A 22,641-nucleotide genomic window follows, 5' to 3' on the forward strand; every position below is an offset into this window, starting at 1 on the left:
TTCCATTCCAGTAAGTTCAAGAGACGATCAGCCCTATAGAATTTTATTGCTTTCTAAATGAGTCTCTTTCATAGCCACTTACTAACAATTTTACTTGAATAAATGTACAGCTCCTTTTAGCATGTTGATTTTTATCGGTTCACTATTTTAACATTTCAGAGCAGAAGGAAAAAAGATATTTTGTCTAAATAATCCTGACGTTTTGATTCGTATACACAGATGGTTAGCAAATTTTGCAGTAGCCAAATCAGTTTTAGTGTTGCTGACAAAAATGTTAGAAACTCACTTGTCAGTGAAGAAACTGATAAATTGATCAAAAAACTCATTCCACTAAAGTGGAATGACCTAAGGAGTCACATAACTATTATTCTTGTATGAATATACTTCAGCTTTATAAATCCCTTCTGCTCATATAAACTGAAACTATGATATCAGCTGGCACATATTGTGTAATTGCTATTAAATAGGGTCTTGTCTGGTGCGAATTGAATATGTTAAGATCTATAGTGTGTTATCTTGTGTAATCCTACTTTAAAAATAGAACTCCTACAGATGCCAGAGGCATATTATCTGTGTGGGTTTCTTAACTCATGGGATTAGAATGATATTTTGCTACACATCTAACAATTCCTATATTTATTACTCCTCAAATCAGCTCTGCTGTGTCAGACAAGAGTTCCTGGTATTTCCGTTAAGATCTCACTTTCCACATGTGAGTAAATGTAGTCCTTTATTTACATAAAATAAAAGCCTCTTGAAGCCACAGGTAATACCAGGTCATCTATTGCCCACTACCTGCCCACTGATTTACACCCTCTCTACCCCGAATGAGTTAATGATGATTAAGGAGTCACTCTGCAATTAATTCCATGTGTAGAAACCTCAATATTTCCAGACAGAAATTAGGATTTCAGACAATTGGATTCTAAATAACCAAATGAGGTCTCCCGATACAGAACCCAAAAGTCAATTTGAGAAAGGGAGTGATGCATTCTTTCATGCCTTCATCTGAAAATAATTGTGTGAAATTTCTTTGAGGGTTGGATGTCACCTGCCTGCCCTCAGTGTTCAAGGTGGAACCCCTTGAACAGTTAATGAGGGGCAACATGCTATAAACTGTTCTTGGAGAAGAGTAAAATTCTATTTCCACCGAGTGCTCCAGCAGCACATTCAGAGAAAAGAAAAAAAAAAAGATAATTTCTCTAGCAAAAGGCTCAGATTTAGAAATTTGTGTTAAAATTGAAATCTCTAGAAAGCAGTCCGAATTTGATTTGAAGGCAAATGCAAAATTCCAGCTGGGAAGAAAAAGTTTAATTGGAAAATCACATAGCCATTCCTAGTAATGACTGTTAATAATTATGTTTATACAGCTTCCCTGAATAAGTGGTCCAAGACTTGGTCTGGAGACATTACATTATCTTTGTTTAGATTGCGCTTCTCTCCAGAGCCTTTGTTTCAGCCTTCCTCTCTCTTTAATTCCTACTATCTAGTTATTTACCCAAACGTATTTGTGCTAGATGTAGTCAAAACCCTTACTACTACTCTTTGCTTTGTAATTCAGACCTTAATATCTATGGCAAAGTTCACACTTCATAGACCACATTGAGGAAGAATATTAACCTTCAGTTCTTGTAGAAGAGAGCAATAAATTGTGGGTTTATGGGTTTTTGTTGCTCACAGTATTTGGATATTTGCTGTTAGCGGAAGCAGATGGAAGAAGTCTTCAGAGGACAGACAGCATTGGAATGGTTTTGTGGTGAGAATTTAGCAGCTGTAGTGAGAATTGCTGTTATTACCACTGAGTTGCTGCTGACCTTCCAAGCATAACCAGAGGGTTACAAGAGGCAAGGACTCACAAAGTTTGCATCAGGACCACTTAGATCAGCTGGTCGTAACAAATCAAGGAAACTAAACAAAAGGCAGGAAATGAACACAAAAAGAAAATGAGAAAAGAACTGATAAAAATACAATTTTACTATGTAAGCTAACTTAGAGAGCAAGACTGCTGGGAAAAAATCAGATGTGGAGAAGCATTGAAGTGCCTTTGTGTTCCTCCCCAATTTCACACTGTTTGAATGATCATTTCTATTCATAGAATCTATCCTGTACTTATACAAGTGTTTCTCAGCTGCTTTCAGATTATAAAGCAGGCACGCTGTTGTTTTATGTACCACTGAAATGTGTTTATCTGGAGATTAAATAGACAACTTCATGTATTTCGTGACCTTGGTGGAAAGAAACAAAGCAATGAACTCACCCCTCACAAGCAAAGATAAATGTAGAAGTCTGCTGCCTACTGCTATGCAGTGTATCCAGCTCTAATTAAGTGATAAGTGGATGGACTCAATGTTAAACATATTTTGCAAAAGTTCTTGAACAAAATGCTTACACTGGTTATGCAGATAGCTCGCTGGTAGCCACAGGAATACAAATTATTATGGACACAATATGAATCTGGATGAGCACAGGAAGCACAGATCTTCCACACCCTGTTTTTTTCTGAACAGTCCTCTATTTTAGTGAATGCACAGAGTAAGCATATTGGTTTTCTGTCTTTCTCCCCAATTATTTCATTTTTACTTGCAATGCAACAGCAGAGTATTTGCTTTTAAGTTCATTGGTAATTCAATCCTGAGTTGTGCTGAGCATTCCTCATCACATAAGAAACCTCAAACCAGCTAATTCAGGTAAGAACTGACATACAGCATTGAAGAAGAAGAAAAAAATAACAAAAAGGAAATTTCATTATGCGGATAGGCAGATTGTTTAAGTCTTTCAAGTGTCTTTAGTTTGGTACCACCACAACACAACTCAGAAATACTAAGAAGCATTTTTCAAGTGATTTGAAAGTTCCTAGGTTTAGAAAACAAACAGACGTTTGGAATCCTGATTGCACCGAGAATCAAAGCAACCTATACTCCTAAACCCAGCTTTTTAAACTCCAGTGGTAATTAGATGTTCCTAAAACTATTTTTAAAGTCCATTAAGCTCTTCTTTTTTTATCTTTGACATTTAAAATTATTTCAGGGAGGAAAAAAAAAATCTAAATATCTGTGTAATTTAGAAACTTTTCTAAACTGCTTATGTGATTTTGAATATCTGTTCTGCAGCTCGTGACAACTAAGAAAACTCTGAATGCCTTGGACTTTAACACAACTGAGAGTAGTGGCCAATTATTACCCATGAAGAAATGGTACAGTTAGTAGAATTTTATTGAAAATTTCAACCATTTTATTTTTGCAGGGAGGACAGAATGTTCACAAGTCTTCATTTAGAAACTAAAACATTTATTACTATTATGATGCTTGTTTTCTTTCACCTATATTTAATAATAAACAGCTTTTCATTTGACTAACAGATATCCTGTAAACTAATTTAAGAGATACTTTGCAAACGGATTCTAGTAGAAACACGTGGATCTCTACATCTTTGCCTCAGCCTCTACATGAGAGAACACGAGCCACTTACAAAACCCTTGATCTCTTCTGTTTTCACTTAAACTGCTAGGTTAATATTTGTGGGTTAAAAAAACCAGGAGTACTACAGGTTTAGCACAACGGCACTTGTTTGCCTAGTTTTGTATAGAACTCTGGTCCTCACTAGTGGTTTCTCCAAATCAGATCTAAGGGTAGGAGTGAGTTGCAGGGGAAAAATCTACAATTAACAGTGTCGTTAGTGCCCAAAGGTAGTTTCCAGCTCACTGGCAAGACCTACAGATAAAGGAATAATATCAATTAGGATTCCCAAAGGGCAACATTTTCCCTGTAAGATATGATAAGAGGGACTCAGGTTGACTTCAGATCACAGAAAAAAGGGAGTGAGATATGTCGTTGTTTCTAAAAGTGCAAACCGAATGGACACATCTGGTCTGTGTCGGTGAGGTATGTCTAGCATGGAAAATAACAGTACCATGTCTAAGAGAGAACTTATTGTAAAACTGCGGAAAAGAGAGCCAGGAGGAACCTTAAAAGTGCTTTTAGCTCAGTTTTGGTCCTCAGTATGATTTAGCCAACACCAAGTATGTTTTTAGTATGATTTAGTCAACACCAAGAAACAAGATAGTTATTCTGAATGGTACAAGCGTATTTCTCCATAGCCTGAACTGAAAAATAAATCTCTCCAGATGTTGCTCTGGAAGTCTCATACCCTCTTTGAAACATGAGCAGACATAGATATGTGTTGTATTCCAGGTTGTTTTACCCCAGCGGGTAGCACAACTGAATCAGAAGACAGTGTTGGAAGTCATTATGAATCATGGTGACAAGCAAACTATTCACTTACAGGTCTGTATAGGAATTGATGAATCATTTATTAAAGCACACATCAGTCATTTACTACTCTTTTATAAACCATTTATCAGTAGGCATTCAAAATGTGAGCAAATAATACCTTTCACTCAAGACTCAATACTAGTGTATCTCAAATTTCATTGTCGTGATGTTTTGTCAAATTACACAAATTTTATTCTCTTCACAGGAGGCAAGCTTCTTTATTTAACTGGAAAATTTATTTCTAAGAATGTATACTCAAAAAATCTAAACTTGGAAAAATATTTTCTCCAATCTTATGCTCCCTGACGTGACAGAATTCTTTCTATTTTACATTACTTTGTCCGAGAAATGGATGAAAATGAAGGTAAGGATGGAAGCGGCGGAAAGAGGAATCATCTCAAGAATAAGACTGTTCCCTGGCCAAATGAACTCTCTCTTTCTTATACACAAGTGACAGCTTCCTGGCAAGTCCCACTACTTTTTGTTGTATGACTAGGGAGATGCTACTGTCCCAAATCTGTGGTGAAAGACAGGTAGGAGAATTAGGTGGACTGTGGAAAATTCATCCGCTTAAGCCACATCACTGCATTCTTCTCTCAGATGCCTGAGAACATTTAGTAAGGAAAGACAATATATTCATCATTAAGGAAAAAGAATCTATTATTAAAGAGAGGCAACATAAGCTTCTTCCTTGGGAAAATATAAAAAAAATCAAGACAGAAGCCAGAAGAGGGAGGACAGATGATTAAACTTCTGTCTTGGCATTAACATTGCTGAAATCTTATATGCATTTATTAAGATATATATATATAACAATGCATTCTGCATTCTACAAAACACCATTTAGTGCACAGTCTGGGGTACCCAGTGCTGTATCCACGTAGTGTTCAGACATTTGAAAAAACGCATCTCTCTATTTCGTTGACTTTCACTGTGTTAAATCATGAATTAACTTGGCCCCTGCGCTTACAGACAAAGAGAATACATTGAAAACTTGGCTTAATTAGGCTACATCAACAGCATGTGACAAATAATGGCAGTGCTATTTTAGGTAAAAGTTATGCTGTCAGAAGAAAACATAAACCAGTAAATAAGCATTTGTTTTACACAAGGGAAACGGGCATTGAGAAAAAAAGTCAAAATTTAATGAAGAAGAAGATAGCTGGAAAAACATGTCAATGCCACAAGAAACCAGCCCTAAAGCAACTGACCTCAAAGCAAATAACAGAAGATGCACTCTGAAATCAAATCTTCAGATTTACTGAATCGGAACTTTCTATTTCAAAAGTTATCTTGAACATATGTCATTTTTGGACAAGATTTCTTCAGATCAATGGCATTGCAGCATGTGGTGTGCGACACTTAAATACAATAACTAAGTACTTTAAGCAATAAGCCAAATAAAGTGGCATTAGCTCTATTAAAAGACAGTCTCCCCCTCTTAGACTACTATTCTAGAATAGAGCACATGTTTCTAAAGGGACCTGGCACCATGCATTAAAGACTGATTTTTACCGCCCTATTCATCGAACAAGAATACCACTTAGGGAAGGCAGAGGGAAGATTTCTAAGGTCATTAACGTCCCTAAAGAGTGAAAGGTTCAAAACTATGTCACAATGTATAAAAAAGAAAAAAAAAAAAAGAGAGATATCTCTACTGGAAAATTTTTATGTCGTATAAAAGTGCAAGAAAACGTATAAGACCGGAATTTTCAAAAAAGCTTTCAAAAAAGATGTGTCTGTTCACATCTGCTATTTTATTTCTATACTGAAACCACCAGACTTTCAAGTATATAGTGTACCTTTTGCTATCACTGACTGAACTGAATTTATAAATGTTTCTGAATTCCCACAGAAATAGACACTAACAGTACATTTATGGCTAAGCGGTCACCCAAGGTATTTAATATTCTTGCCCAAAATACCAAACTATTAATTCAAACATAATTATACAAAGATTCCTTTAAAAGAATTGAATCTATTGAAAGTTACATAGAAAGGTGCCTTAAAGGAACAAATCTTTCATCTTCAAAAGAAGAAATCTCAAAGTTTGAAAATTCAAGTAGGTAGCACTTTGAATGACAGGAACTGTTATTGATATTGATTAATACAATTTCTTCCTATTTCTGCATATGCTGACTTGTCCTTTTATATTATTATGTTTCAGAGTGCTAAAAATTACAATGTTTTTGAATATACTTTAACCATTTATTGTCAGGAAACAGCTTTCATGGCATTAAAAGCCTGATCGAAAAGGTAATTAAGAGAATTAATAGTTTGATCAGAATCACTTAGTAATCACCTATGTACTTGAAAGGTTTGGATCAGGCTTTTCATGGTACTTTTAAGGTGACTGAAATGCTCTTCTGAAGCATTTTACTTAAGTAAGTGGCTATTGCCACTGATAAGCAAGAAATACCATTCTTATTGACAAAATTGTCATTGTTTCTTTCTTATTATCTTTTAGAAGAAACTTTCTCCATTCTTTTATAATCTGGTTATCCAACTTGCATTTAAAAAAGAAATATTTATTCAAGTACAATCACAATGATTTTTTTCCAAATAACCTGCTGTCCAATCACTAAAATTAGGCCGGAAAAAGAAAATCAAAAGAAGTAAAAGTATACCATGAGGAGAAAACCAAGACTTCTATAGCAATAACCTTTCCTTTTGTCCTTCTAAATTTACCTTAAAATCAGCATCCCTCATGCTTATTTCTTACCTCTTGGGAATATTTCTTAAAATCTGCAGAGCCTCAGAAAACTTTGACGGCAAAATGCAAACCAGCTGTTATTAGGTAAAACTTGGACAAACTCGAATTCTCTCCAAATACCAGAGGCAAATATATATATATATATATATATATTTATACATCGGACTAATAGTAAACGTAGAGGAGGGAAGGAAGCAGAGTGAGAAAGGCAGGACATTTGCTAGATATTTTGCCTGAAAACAGAAACTCTGCTGTAGTACTATTGCACTGTCCTGCAAGCAATGGACATCTGTCATTTTTGTTTAGGGGTTTTCAAACTTTTCAGCATTTTTCAGTAGAATTCAACTTGCAGTGAAAAAAAATCTTTCCTCAAAAATTCCACCGGTAGATTAGATTTAAAGCTTTTAGGACTAGAGCTTTCATTACAGAACTATCAACGTTAGCTGTCTCACAGGTGAAGTATTGAAGCCAGGACTAAACATGCTTTCACCCATGTTCCTGGCCATCAAAAGCTCTACATAGGAATGTAGGCGAGGGAGAATTCTCTATTTTCTCCCGTAGGAGCTAAGGGAAAAAGTTACAACTAACAAACCTATTTTACAGGTTTTGATCTTGCTAACCAACCGCTGAGTGATACCTCTTGATATAAATTTTTGCCTTACAGTTGCGTTTTATTTTGGAAATGATGTGCACCTACTTATTAACATAAAAGAAGAAAAGACCAGCTCCACAGAAATCTGTCATATTGAGACACGTCTGTAAGTATTTCCTTCCATTAAGGAGTATTTTTGTATTTAGAACCAAGCTACTTACAATTCCATGCACCATTTTGCGGAACACAGATGGCAAACTCTTACCTCCTTCTTGGTAAATTCTGGTGGATGGTCATTTTTATCATCAATCAGAATTGTGGCAGTTGCTGTGCCAGTTAGTCCCACGTCAAGACCACCCATATCCTTAGCTTCTATAACTAGCTCATATTTGGGCGTTTCCATAGTCTGAAAAACAAAACCAACAGAAAAGGAAAGGTTAAAATAAAAAAGCCTACCGCAAATAACATATTACTTTTAATTCACATCAAGAAAATAAATAAATAAATAAACAAACCCCTTAATTTGGCCTGATGAAACACACCATAGAAACAGATCTGTTTTCACAGTGTTTTAGTAAAACAGAAGCACAGCTTTCTATGAGCTTCAGCTGCTACGATGGAAAACTGACTTGGAGTACAATATGAAGATGAATATTGCTAAATATTATCTAATCTATTCTATTATTTAAGGGGTTTAGGAAAGAAATTGAAATATACCTGCTCTTTAAGAGTGAGCTCTCACTTCAATACACCAATATTTAGCAGCTTTCTTCATCAGTGTTATGATGGTACATAATTTAACCCTAATGTCACAATCTACATATAAATTCACTTTATTTTACTAAATCACATTCATTCCGTATATTTGCATTTAGGATGGTAATCTGTTTGCTTCACTGTAAAAAAACAAGAAAGTAGTTTCTAAAATGGGCAACGATTGCCAGTTCTTGCACGAAGCAAATGTGTATAGTAACACTAATGATTTGCATCTATAATATTCGATTCCTCTGTTACGATTACTTATCCGACTGCATACATATTGCATACGTCCACAGCCAAAGCCATCCTTAATTTCCCTCCATCAAAAGACAGTCAGAACTTGGAAAAAAATTTGCTGCCACCATTCTGCAGTGAGAATGTGACAGCATTTCTAATTCACCTCTCACATCAGGCATGAAAGCACATCTGTTTTCAAGCTGGACAATGAGCTAGTAATACAGCTCATCAAAGGGAGCTATTATCAGCATCAGAACCTGCTCCCATGAAACTCATGGAAAATTTTGACACGGATTTCACTGGAGACAAGACCAGACACCTAATTTAAATGAATATTTTCCCCATTTGTATGGCTGCTTTTGTACAGAAACATCTGCCCAAAGACCATATGTGCTGGATCATCAGTGGAGGACACAGATGGGGAAGTGCTGCAGTCACCTTTAAAACTGTATGGTAAGAATATCATGCGTGCTCAGGAATGTTTTTTTCAAACCTTCCTTGAAAAATAAGCCTGGATCTCAGAGGCAAAGGGACATAATGGTATCTGAAAGGGGTGCTGGGGTACTAGTGCTAGAGGGTGGCTTTTTTTTTAACCTCAGACCAGCTCTATCACCCAACTGTGTTTACAAGAACCAAGGCTACATATTTTTGACTTCACTGTGCCTATGTTCTTTATCTAACACTTTTCCAGAGAATTAACATGCAAAGAGACAGTTTGTGTAAAACCCCATAGAGTTACACAATTATCTCTATTTACTCTCCGTACACCACCTTGTAAAGCAGAATCAAGGAAGCTGAAGTAGGGCTTATCCCATAGCAGATAATGTAGAATCACAGAGTAGTTTGGATTGAAAGGGACCTTTAAAGGTCATCCAGTCCAAACCCCTGCGATGACAGATTCAAATGGATGCGGCTGCTCAGAACCCCATCCAACCTGAACCTGAACATTTACAAGGATGGTCTGCTATACCTCTGGTTAACCTGAGCTGGTGTTTCACCAGCCTCAGTATAAAAAATTCTTCCTTGTATCTAATTTAAATCTACCCTCCCTTAGTTTAAAACCATTGCCACTTGTCTTATTGCAACAGGCTCTATTGAAAAGTCTGTCCCCATCTTAAATCCCCTTTAAGTAACGAAAGGCCACGATAAGGTCTCCCTGGAGCTTCCTCTTCTCCAGACTAAAGAACCCCAGGTCTCTCAGCCTTTCTTCATAGGAGAGGTGTTCCATCCCTCCAATGATTTTTTGCGGCCCTCCTCTGGAACAGTCCCCTAATGGTCCATGTCTTTCCTTTAATGAGGACCTCAGAGCTGGAAACAGTACTGCAGAGGTGGGGTCTCACTTGGTAAGAGTAGAAGGGCAAAATCACCTCTCCTGAACTGCTGGTTATGCTTCATTTGATGCAGCACAGGACAGAGCTGGCTTTTGGGGCTGCAAGCACACATTGACAGCTGACATGTAGATTTTCATCTACCAGTACACACAAGTCCTTCCTGGGGGTTCTCAATCCCTTCATTTCCCAGCGTGCATCTCACCATTTAAAATTTTAGGAGACTCATTTCCTCTCTCTAGCTTAGCAAAACCACCTCTCGGGTGACAGAATCTTCTCCGCAGCTAAGTGATTTGAAAGCATTTATTAAATTGTGCATTTTGCACTATGCGTTTTCCTGGGTAGATCACACCACCTTTCTTGGAGCATACGTAAAGAGAATCCAGTTCCTTAGTACTTCAATCTTGAATCATTTTTAGAGCGTGAGAGAAACAACCATATCAGTTGCTCATCAGATCAGCTATTATGAAGCAATATATTTGCATGTAGAATCAATGAGTCACGCCAGAAGATATATTAAGTTCTAAAAACATATGGACTACTAGAAAATCAGATGCCTCTGCCACTTAGGGGATACTAGGAAACGTATTTCCTTAAGTCTTGCAACATTATTCTGTGAAATTCATCTCAGAAGGCAGCAAACCCTGAACAGGATTTTGATTTATAACATCATATAAATATACGCAAAGAAATATTACTGACATGCCACCAAAACAAATTCAGCTTACCAAGTGGAACAAAATTTACAGTTTTCATATATTTACTCTCTAAAATGTTTTCAATATATTAAAATGCGAATAGAACTTCCCTCCTCTAGATGCAACTTTTTCATTCTTTTGATTAGGAAACTGTTATTATTGTGCAGAAAACTTGCAAAGCCATTTATCACTTCATGTTTATAAGCCTCTTTGCTCAGAAAGAGGTCCATTTTTACTCACAAATTGGCCTTTTTTACTTTGAAAACTGTCCCATTTTCTATTAACAGCAAGCGCATTTATGCTAGAAATTGTGTCTACTGCAGCAGAAATTTCTATGACAGGACTCTAATGTTTAAGCTCGCAATAGAATGTGAAAAACATCGAACTTTCAGTAGTATTTCGTATAATTATGAATACTTCACACTTTCCTGCCATGCAGAACTTTCGACATCTAGTTCTGTCACCAAATATTTGCTTTGTTAGAGAAGGTAATTCTTAACAGATCCAAGCCCAAGAGCAGAAGCTTGTTCCCATCAGATGCTCTCTTTACACTAGGAGATTGTGTGTAAAGGACTTTTTAGCGTTTTTCATGCTTCTAGCCAAACTAATTCAGACACTAGTAGCAATTATTTGGATCTGTGTGATTTATCACACTGCTGGTAAACCCTGGGACGCAGGAGTGGGGACCCGTGGACAGAGCACGGCTCTCTGTGCTATTGCTAACTCCATTCCTCAGTGCTGCGGAGGAGCAGTGTCTGTGCGGGGGGGATCCCCCAGGGCAGGAGCCACAGTGCAAGCAGTCATGGCAATTCCGTGCCTTTTCCCTCTTCACACAGCTCAGGTTTTTCACCCCTGTGAGTCAGGTCTCTGCACTTGCTCCCATCTTGTGATAGAGCTGGGCAGTGAAGGACAAAAGTAACCCTTCCTTCACCTTCTCCATCCCTGCTACGCTGTGCAGGTTAGGGATAAACGCAGCACCCACAATTTGTAGCACTTTGGGACTCCCCCAGTCCCTTAGAGTGTTGGCTAACCATGACATTGACTGTCTCCAAAGCCAGGTCCCCTGCTTGTCAAAGTGGTGACCTGGCCCCTAAAGCACACTCTTGCAAAAACAATGCAGTTCATACCATTTGGATAGTGAGATGTTAGCAATATAACAACTCTCAACACAATGGATCTACAGCTAAAAAGGATAATAGACGATTTTAATAAACAAACATTAAGTCACTGTTTGCGTGGGTTATTATTTATGAGCTGTGACATTGTGGAGTATAACACTCTTGAGAAGGTTTGTATGATTACAGCAGGAGAAGTATTCTTTTCCCCTTAAGTTTTCACTGCAGTCATTTAGCCATGGCAGGGTTGACTTTGGCAAGTTCTTTGGTTTGCCCAAGAGGTGAGCTATGTCTTGATTTTTTTCTTTTTTGAAGGACCACCCACCAGTGTTAACATATCAGATTTCACTTCCCTGCTGTTCAACCTAACTGGTTCACCATTAGTATGAAATGAGAGACCAGAAAGGCACTTTTTCATATTCCTGACAAAGTTTGCAGGATCTAATCACAACAGAGGGATACGCAGTTCAGTACAGATACACTTTCTACTTAAGCATCCTTTCAGACTATCTTGATGGTTACTACCAACACAGAGATTATTTTGCTATTTTGTGGGTTTGGGGATTTTCTCTAACAATGCAGCAACGCCTCACTTCTGTTTATGAGCAATGTATTCATTCATAACACTATCAGTAGTGAGTTACCATATCACAGTTGTTACTAATGTCTTTATAATATAAAGCTAACCAGAAAAAAAAGTTCCTAGAACTTAAATAATTTCTGTTCATGCTAAATAAATGCTTGTGTGTTCATTTAAATTGATAATCGCATAAAGTATGTACTGAACATGTCCTATTAAAACATAATCAATGTTATCGTTGAGGAGCGATATCAACATTCAGCCTTGCATTGCTCCGTAGTATGCTGTCAGGATTTTAACAAACGTAGAATAAAGAAATGAAGCAATGTGACTATTAACAGCTCTAGCAGACATAATGCTTTTATAATTATAATATCAGCATTTATTTTAAATGCCAATTGTTGCTGCTTAAAAAGGGCAACATACACAAAGGCTTTGCGTTCAGGACTTGAATTACAGTTTGATGAATACAAATACCCAAGCAATTTTGTAATATAAATCCTCTTTAACTCAACAATTTCCAAATTTTTATATCGTAAAAGAAGGTCTACGGTTTAATCACTGTAATAATGTACTTCAGTTATGAAGAAAATCAATATCTATTTACTACCCACCAAAGACATATAGTACATAGGTATATCTGGAAGCAACTGGAAAACTAAATTTTCTCCTTCAGCAGTTGCTGTTGAAAAAGGAAAGAAATTGCTCCAAAGTGCTTGATAGAAATAGCTTTTCTGTCCAGAAATATCCATTTCCCATCAAGAGGAAATACATAACTATTTTATATATAAACGTACAGGATTAAGACTTAAATTCCTTCTAACGCTGATGTAATTAAAGAGCTGATATGCATGGATATGTTTGTTTTATTTTACACGGAAACAGAGGAATTCTATGTGCTGATTTCCAATACTTTGTGTAAAATTATCAGGTTTGACTGATATGCAAACTAGAATTAGGGTTGCTATTGATTTTGTATCATTTGGGAGAAGGTTGCTAACCATGGTGGGAGGACAAGCTTTCCTTTGAAAAGTACTAGAAATCTGCAGAGCATGTGCATCTCGGCTCTTACCTACAAGCATTACAGTATTTGCGCAGGCATTAACTTCACTTAAGGGAGCATCTTTACATTGAGAATGCTATTAATAAGAAATTTCAAATTAGGAAGAGATCACCAATTTCTAGTACAGAACAGTGATTGAAGATCTGATTAGTCTGAGATAGTTCCATTTAAATTATTCTTTTTAGTTATGCCGTTACCAAAAATAAGCCCTGGGAAGACAGAAATATTCTAAACAAAATCCATAATTATCATAAAATAACACCATTAAAGTTACTATCCCCATGTGGATTTTTAACAGCCAAAGATATTTCCCAGAGTATGGCTTGTTTGGAACAGAGTGGCATGTTGATCTGCAACAGGTACTCACAAGATGCTTGATAAAAGAAACTTTTTTCCATGTCAGCTGTGTTAGAAGCACAAAGTGCTATAAAAAGTTTGAATAGCAATAGAGAATAAGAGTCATAATATCCCAAGCAAAACGCTTACTGTCAAATATCATTAAATCATACCTTAAAATAGATAAAATGACAAGGTGCATTTCAGCTTTCCTTCTGGACCAATGTATGTAATTTCAAGGGGGTTTTTTTCAGTAAAAAAATCCAGTTGTTCCTCATAATTAAACAGTACCACAGAAATCTTTCACTCCAGTGAGAAAGCTTCAATTATTATGTAACTTCTCGTGCTGATTGTAGACCATTTAATCACTCTATTGTTATTACGTGCTTGGAGGTGTCAGGAACTGAACTAGCACGCTCATCTCACCTAAACCTTCTATCAAAGGTAGATCGTAGCTATAGTAAGTGACTACTCCCTAGTACTACGTCTGAAAAAAGAACAGAGAACTACATTATAATCTGTATGCACCTATAGGCCCTGATATAGGCAAACATTCCCTCTGTATTTACATGTCACGAAGACTGCCGTTACCGCTACGCCCTTCCAAAGACTATCCGAAGTTTAAAGTACCAAACACAGAGCACTCAGATAACACCTCCCTTCTGGATTACAGATATTTATTTCAACAAAGCTTGTTTTTTAATCGCTATATTTTTGTAACAAATGCTTACTTCAACAAATCAATACATTTCCATAAAAACTGTTCTCCTGTAATACCCAATCAGCTCTATTTGCGGCGTTAATTATATATTTCATTTCAACAGTCACAATTTGCAACTCAAATAATCTGGGGAGCAGAAGATATTTGCTGAAAAAAAAAAATGTTTAAATAATTTCCAGCCATTAGCGTATTAGAGCCGTACAATCTGTTTGCAGACAATTGGTGAAGAGAAAGAAGGGCAAAGTCGTTCTAATAAATTATTAGTTGTAAAATATTGAACCATTCTTAGTCCCTGCTGTAGGCAGAAATTAGTCTATTTAAATCGAAAAACATAAAGGAGAAATGAGTTTCTCTGATGTAGGAATGTGTCATGGTTACCGGTACAGACGGATTTTCGACTATCTCTACATCAAAATACCTCTGCCAAGAAAATTCCATAAGTACGTGAAGAACGCAAAAGTTACATAATAAGGACCAGTACACAGAGAGGAGTGAAGGTATTCTGCTGTAACTTTTAGAGAGAAAAATTCGTGAGCAAACGCAAAGTATTCAGACCTGAATAGATCCACAGCCTAGTGCGTATCAACACAGACTCACTGAGTTTAAACGGGACACGTGACTTTATTTGCACGTTTATTAAGCTATAATTTAACACGTTTATGAAAGAACACGCACATATGCCTTGAACTCACAAAATAAGATGCTTATTACTCGTAAAAAAAACCTGAAAAGTTTCAATATAAACCAAAGAGAAAATCATTGCAAGAGAGTGCCAACCAAATCTTCATGAGCATAGCCTTATGGGATGACCTAAAGTAACCCCTGGACTTATATAGATTACCTAAAGTAACCCCCAGGGCCTGCCTGGATGACCTCAAGTGACCCCTACATCTACCTGGATAACCTCCAGTAATCCCTAGGTCTACCTGGATAACCTCAAGTGAACCCCTAGACCTGCCTGGATGAACTCAAGCTACCAAAGGACATGCCTGGATGACCTCAAGTGACCCCAGGGCCTGCCTGGATGACCTCAAGTGACCCCAGGGCCTGCCTGGATGACCACAAGTAACCCCTGGGCCTGCCTGGATGACCTCAAGTGACCCCAGGGCCTGCCTGGATGACCTCAAGTGACCCCTGGGCCTGCCTGGATGACCTCAAATAACCTCCTGGGCCTGCCTGGATGACCTCAAATGACCCCCTGGGCCTGCCTGGATGACCTCAAGTGACCGCAGGGCCTGCCTGGATGACCTCAAATAACCTCCTGGGCCTACCTGGATGACCTCAAGTAACCCCTGGGCCTGCCTGGATGACCTCAAATGACCCCAGGGCCTGCCTGGATGACCACAAGTAACCCCTGGGCCTGCCTGGATGACCTCGAGTGACCCCAGGGCCTGCCTGGATGACCTCAAGTAACCCCTGGGCCTGCCTGTATGGCCTCAAGTGACCCCAGGGCCTGACTGGTTGACCTCAAGTAACCCCTCGGCCTGCCTGTATGACCTCAAGTGACCCCAGGGCCTGCCTGGTTGACCTCAAGTAACCCCTGGGCCTGCCGGGATGACCTCAAGTGACCCCAATGCCTGCCCGGATGACCTCGAGTGACCCCTGGGCCTGCCTGGATGACCTCAAGTAACCCCTGGGCCTGCCTGTATGACCTCAAGTGACCCCAGGGCCTGCCTGGATGACCTCAAGTGACCCCTGGGCCTGCCGGGATGACCTCGAATGACCCCAATGCCTGCCTGGATGACCTCAAGTGACCCCAATGCCTGCCTGGATGACCTCAAGTGACCCCACTGACTGCCTGGATGACCTCAAATAACCCCCTGGGCCTGCCTGGATGACCTCAAGTGACCCTAGGCCTGCCTGGATGACCTCAAGTAACCCCTGGGCCTGCCTGGATGACCTCAAGTGACCCTAGGCCTGCCTGGTTGACCCCAAGTAACCCCTGGGCCTACCTGGATGACCTCAAGTGACCCCAGGGCCTGCCTGGATGACCTCAAGTAACCCCTAGGCCTGCCCGGATGACCTCGAGTGACCCCACTGACTGCCTGGATGACCTCAAATGACCCCTGGGCCTGCCTGGATGACCTCAAGTGACCCCTGGGCCTACCTGGATGACCTCAAATGACCCCTGGGCCTGCCTGGATGACCTCAAATGACCCCTGGGCCTGCCTGGATGACCTCGAGTGACCCCAGGGCCTGCCTGGTTGACCTCGAGTGACCCCTGGGCCTGCCTGGATGACCTCAAGTGACCCCAGGGCCTGCCTGGATGACCTCAAGTGACCCCAGGCCTGCCTGGATGACCTCAAGTAACCCCTGGGCCTGCCCGGATGACCTCGAGTGACCCCACTGACTGCCTGGATGACCTCAAATGACCCCTGGGCCTGCCTGGATGACCTCAAGTGACCCCTGGGCCTACCTGGATGACCTCGAGTAACCCCTGGGCCTGCCTGGATGACCTCAAATGACCCCAGGGCCTGCCTGGATGACCTCGAGTGACCCCAATGCCTGCCTGGAAGACCTCAAGTGACCCCAGGGCCTGCCTGGATGACCTCAAGTGACCCCTGGGGCTGCCTAGATGACCTCAAATGACCCCAATGCCTGCCTGGATGACCTCAAGTGAACCCCTAGACCTGCCTGGATGAACTCAAGCGACCAAAGGACATGCCTGGATGACCTCAAGTGACCCCACTGACTGCCTGGATGACCTCAAATAACCCCCTGGGCCTGCCTGGATGACCTCAAATAACCCCAGGGGCTGCCTGGATGACCTATAATAACCCCTGGGCCTGCCTGTATGACCTCAAGTGACCCCTGGGCCTGCCTGGATGACCTCAAATAACCTCCTGGGCCTACCTGGATGACCTCAAGTAACCCCAATGCCTGCCTGGATGACCTCAAGTGACCCCTGGGCCTGCCTGGATGACCTCAAATGACCCCTGGGCCTGCCTGGATGACCTCAAATGACCCCAATGCCTGCCTGGATGACCTCAAGTGACCCCAATGCCTGCCTGGATGACCTCAAGTGACCCCTGGGCCTGCCTGGATGACCTCAAATAACCCCCTGGGCCTGCCTGGATGACCTCAAATGACCCCAGGGGCTGCCTGGATGACCTCAAGTGACCCCACTGACTGCCTGGATGACCTCAAATGACCCCTGGGCCTTCCTGGATGACCTCAAGTGACCCCAGGGCCTGCCTGGATGACCTCAAATAACCCCCTGGGCCTGCCTGGATGACCTCAAATGACCCCAGGGGCTGCCTGGATGACCTCAAGTGACCCCACTGACTGCCTGGATGACCTCAAATGACCCCTGGGCCTTCTTGGATGATCTCAAGTAACCCCTGGGCCTGCTTGGATGACCTCAAATGACCCCAGGGCCTGCCTGGATGACCTCAAGTAACCCCAGGGCCTGCCTGGATGACCTCAAGTAACCCCAGGGCCTGCCTGGATGACCTCAAGTAACCCCTGGGCCTGCCTGTATGACCTCAAGTGACCTCAGGGCCTGCCTGGTTGACCCCAAGTAACCCCAGGGCCTGCCTGGTTGACCTCAAGTAACCCCTGGGCCTGCCGGGATGACCTCAAGTGACCCCAATGCCTGCCCGGATGACCTCGAGTGACCCCTGGGCCTGCCTGGATGACCTCAAGTAACCCCTGGGCCTGCCTGGATGACCTCAAGTGACCCCAGGGCCTGCCTGGATGACCTCAAGTGACCCCTGGGCCTGCCGGGATGACCTCGAATGACCCCAATGCCTGCCTGGATGACCTCAAGTGACCCCAATGCCTGCCTGGATGACCTCAAGTGACCCCACTGACTGCCTGGATGACCTCAAATAACCCCCTGGGCCTGCCTGGATGACCTCAAATAACCCCAGGGGCTGCCTGGATGACCTATAATAACCCCTGGGCCTGCCTGGATGACCTCAAGTGACCCCTGGGCCTGCCTGGATGACCTCAAATAACCTCCTGGGCCTGCCGGGATGACCTCAAGTAACTCCTGGGCCTGCCTGGATGACCTCAAATGACCCCCTGGGCCTGCCTGGATGACCTCAAATAACCTCCTGGGCCTACCTGGATGACCTCAAGTAACCCCAATGCCTGCCTGGATGACCTCAAGTGACCCCTGGGCCTGCCTGGATGACCTCAAATGACCCCTGGGCCTGCCTGGATGACCTCAAATGACCCCAATGTCTGCCTGGATGACCTCAAGTGACCCCAATGCCTGCCTGGATGACCTCAAGTGACCCCTGGGCCTGCCTGGATGACCTCAAATAACCCCCTGGGCCTGCCTGGATGACCTCAAATGACCCCAGGGGCTGCCTGGATGACCTCAAGTGACCCCACTGACTGCCTGGATGACCTCAAATGACCCCTGGGCCTTCTTGGATGACCTCAAATGACCCCAATGCCTGCCTGGATGACCTCAAGTGACTCCAATGCCTGCCTGGATGACCTCAAGTAACTCCTGGGCCTGCCTGGATGACCTCAAATGACCCCAGGGCCTACCTGGATGACCTCAAGTAACCCCAGGGCCTGCCTGGATGACCTCAAGTGACCCTAGGCCTGCCTGGATGACCTCAAGTGACCCCAGGGGCTGCCTGGATGACCTCAAATGACCCATGGGCCTTCTTGGATGACCTCAAGTGACCCCAGGGCCTGCCTGGATGACCTCAAGTGACCCCAGGGGCTGCCTGGATGACCTCAAGTGACCCCAGGGGCTGCCTGGATGACCTCAAATGACCCCAGGGCCTGCCTGGATGACCTCAAGTAACTTCAGGGCCTGCCTGTATGACCTCAAATGACCCCTCGTCCTGCCTGGATGACCTCAAATAACCCCTGGTCTTGCCTTGGATGACCTCAAATAACCCCTGGTCTTGCCTTGGATGACCTCAAGTAACCCCTGCGTCTACCGGAATGACCTTAAGTGACCCCTAGAGCCTGCTTGGATGACCTCTGGTGACCCCTGGGTCTGTCTAGATGACCTCAAGTAACCCCAGGGCCTTATTAGATTACAAGGGGTGATTTAGCCTGGAGAAGAGGAGGTTGAGGGGAGACCTTATTGCTCTCCACAACTACCTGAAAGGAGGGTGTGGAGAGGAGTGAGCTGGGCTCTTCTCTCAGGTGACAGGACGAAAGGGAATGGCCTCAAGCTCCACCAGGGGAGGGTCAGGCTGGACATCAGGGAAAATTTTTTCACAGAAATCATCATTGGGTGCTGGAACAGGCTGGGCAGGAAGGGGGTGGAGTCACCTTCCCTGGAGGTGTTTAAACGATGGGTGGAGGAGGTGCTGAGGGGCACGGGCTAGGGAGTGTTAGGAATGGTTGGACTCGATGATCCAGTGGGTCCTTTCCAGCCTGGTGATTCTATGATTCTACGATCAAGGGAATGAGAGCCAAAGGTCCCCAAATACACACTGAAAATAGTCCTCAAATTCTTCAAAAGAGGAGGAATAAAGGTAGCTTTTTTCTGCCTTGTTACAGGTATAAACACATTAGAATTTGGGAAACCTTGTTCACCTTTAATTGTAAGAGGGTATCTGTGCCTGTGTTTGTGCAACACAGGCTCTGGAAACTAATGAGAAGTTCTAGGCTTTTAACCCGTTGGTGGAGGATATCGATATATCCTATGACAGCACCAGCACTCCCCTCTGTTTATTGGGAAAAAAATTGCCTTCTTAAAATGTGTGGATGGCAGCCAACATCAGTTATCAGTGATCTCATTGATAAACACACCTCATACCTGCAGCCCCCAGGCACAGAAATTCCTCACTAAGCAACGAAACAGAAGACTGTCAAGTATGCTTATCAGTACTTGAATTTGTTCCTCTTTGAGTCTGAATGAGGTTCAAGAATCCCCGAAGTGTATCCTGCATGCTTTGGAGAAGGATACTGAACAGTTACAAAAGGTAAATACTGCCTGTCAAGAAAGTGTGTCCCAGAAGACATCTCCAAAGCAATGGAAAATAAAATAAATAAAATAGCTGGAGTTTTATCTTCTCAAGGTAGAAGAAATGGGTCTGAATGAAGCAGAGGTACAGTCTGAAGCGGTTCAGCCTAAGCTTATTCCCAATACCTCCCCTCCCCACAAAATCAGCTCTGAATAAAGCAACAAACCCATGACAGCTTAAATCCTGGACACTACAGGCCTCTATACTCCCAAACTGCACTTATTAGCACACATTTTTGAAGGTATGCATTGCAGGAAACTTAAGTGAAAACCTGATGCTGGGTTTTTTTTATTATTTTCACCATCGAGCAATTTATCATCTCACAAGAGCTGAATTTCGATTACTCAGGTTTACACGGCTGAGATCTGCCTGGATGCCAATGCAACACTTGTACTAATCATTCCAAAAACATGCAGACCGCTACAGTGTTTTTCTTCACCTCTTCATCAAACCCTAGATGGATGGTCAGGTAAGCCAAGTTCATTTAAACTTATCCAACTGACAACAGCATTCCCAGACAAAGCTGCTGGACTACATGCCCATGCAAAGTTTGTGTGTACTGTTGCTTCAGCACTGCTTAGAAAAGACCTTTTGAAGTGAACCTTCCCATTGCTTACACTTAGTACATTACAGTTTACATCACTGAGAGTCTGACAACTGGATTTTTTTTTTTCAGCTGAAATTCAGCTGGAGAATAGGCTCTGTGCATCACCTGACTCCTTCCAGCCATCAGCGTAATTCGGTCTGAGGGGCCAGACTAGAGCTATCTGAAGTGAAAAATTTCAGCGTACAGTACGGTGTTAAGTCATAAAAAATTCATAAACTTGCTCTAGAGGTGTTCTTCTGCTGATGTACTCTATCCGTTAATGCAGAGATAGCCTTCAATCCACAATAAATAGACAGCTATGGAGTTTACAGTAATTAACTGGTGACAGCAAGCTCTTACGCCAGACTGTGCAAGGAGACAACAACAGGGACAAGAAAGAATAGACCCCTGAAGTTCCAAAGGATGTGACACAACAAGAGCGTGTCAATAGCAAGACAATGAAGAATCATCTGATAGTACCTGATGCAGAGGATTTTCAAACAGGTCCTTCATCCTTTCTCCCAAACAGTATCAGTAGATCGACCAAAGCTGAGCATTGTTCCCATGCCCGGTTTATACTGGTGAGTGCAAACAATGCCATTTGTTTGCTAAATCTGTGACTGATCACTGGGAAAAAGGTTTCTTGTGGATCTTTGCATAGCAGCTGAAAATGACAGTTTTCATCGAGTTTCAATTTATAATCATCTAAACCAATATTTTCTGCCGAGGTAATAAAAGACAATAAGTTTTATGATACCTCCCCTAACGCCAAGTCTTTACATAATCTGTTATCAAATGAATCAAAATGAAACCTACTGGGTTAACGTCAGAAATCACATTCTTACAAATTAGGTGCATTTAGACTATATTTCCCTCCATAAACATTCCAATTCCCACAACAGAAAGCAATGTTATAAAGGTCAGGATGGAAATTGTGTTTCTGCTGTGTAATCTGCTTTGCAAATTTGTACCAGTGGTCAAAATGCCCAGAAAACTCAATTACTGACTTACGATGACAACCACACATCAGCAGACCTAAGCACGCAGAGGTTATTTCTAAAATTAATACTCTGATGCACAAAGTATATTCTGTGATTCCAGATGCACAACCTTTGCTTGATGTTTATGTTAAATATTAATGGAAGCACTGTCTATTATTTCAGGCATATTTTCGGGAACATAATATTCTTGTTAAATAGGAGCTTTATAAGTTGGAGTTGAAGGCGGAAAGAACCCTACATGTCCATTTGAACTAATTACAACTTAAATATGGTACTCTAATTACGAAAGACATAAATTTTTACTTTTAATCACTATTATAATTTTTTCTTTAATTTTTTATGCAAATCTTATTTTAGAATTTAGCATTCTGTTGCCGGTAATAGTTCCAGGTAGCTTTTGAAATAAAGGACCCTGCTGAGAGTGTAATGAATCAGTAAAATATACTAGCTTTGCTCATGGACAAAAACAATTCTAGTGGCTGCATATATACTCTTGTTGGATTATACCCACAGAATATAAATTGATCTAATTCTAAATCATCCAAGCAAAAATTACGTAAAATGGATCTCTATTACACTATTGCTGTTTTACTAAAAAGCTTATCGCGCTATGGGGGGGGAAAGTCAACCCCTCCACAGGATTTACTTTCTGATGAAAGAGATAACAACGGAATTTTCCATTTAAAATGTGTCCAT

At 41.4% G+C, this 22,641-nt stretch overlaps 1 protein-coding gene across 2 annotated transcripts in view; it reads right to left on the minus strand.

Moving 5' to 3' along the window:
- CDH13 (cadherin 13) overlaps positions 1 to 22,641 on the minus strand; it is a 478,464-nt gene that overhangs the window by 84,890 nt on the left and 370,933 nt on the right. For both annotated transcript variants that reach the window (XM_009561054.2, XM_009561053.2), the window contains exon 8: positions 7,842 to 7,982. In XM_009561054.2, coding sequence (XP_009559349.1) covers positions 7,842 to 7,982 — 141 coding nt within the window. The remainder of the gene's footprint in view (positions 1 to 7,841; positions 7,983 to 22,641) is intronic.

This window comes from Cuculus canorus, chromosome 13 (genome assembly GCF_017976375.1).
Source record: "Cuculus canorus isolate bCucCan1 chromosome 13, bCucCan1.pri, whole genome shotgun sequence".
NCBI lineage: Eukaryota > Metazoa > Chordata > Aves > Cuculiformes > Cuculidae > Cuculus > Cuculus canorus.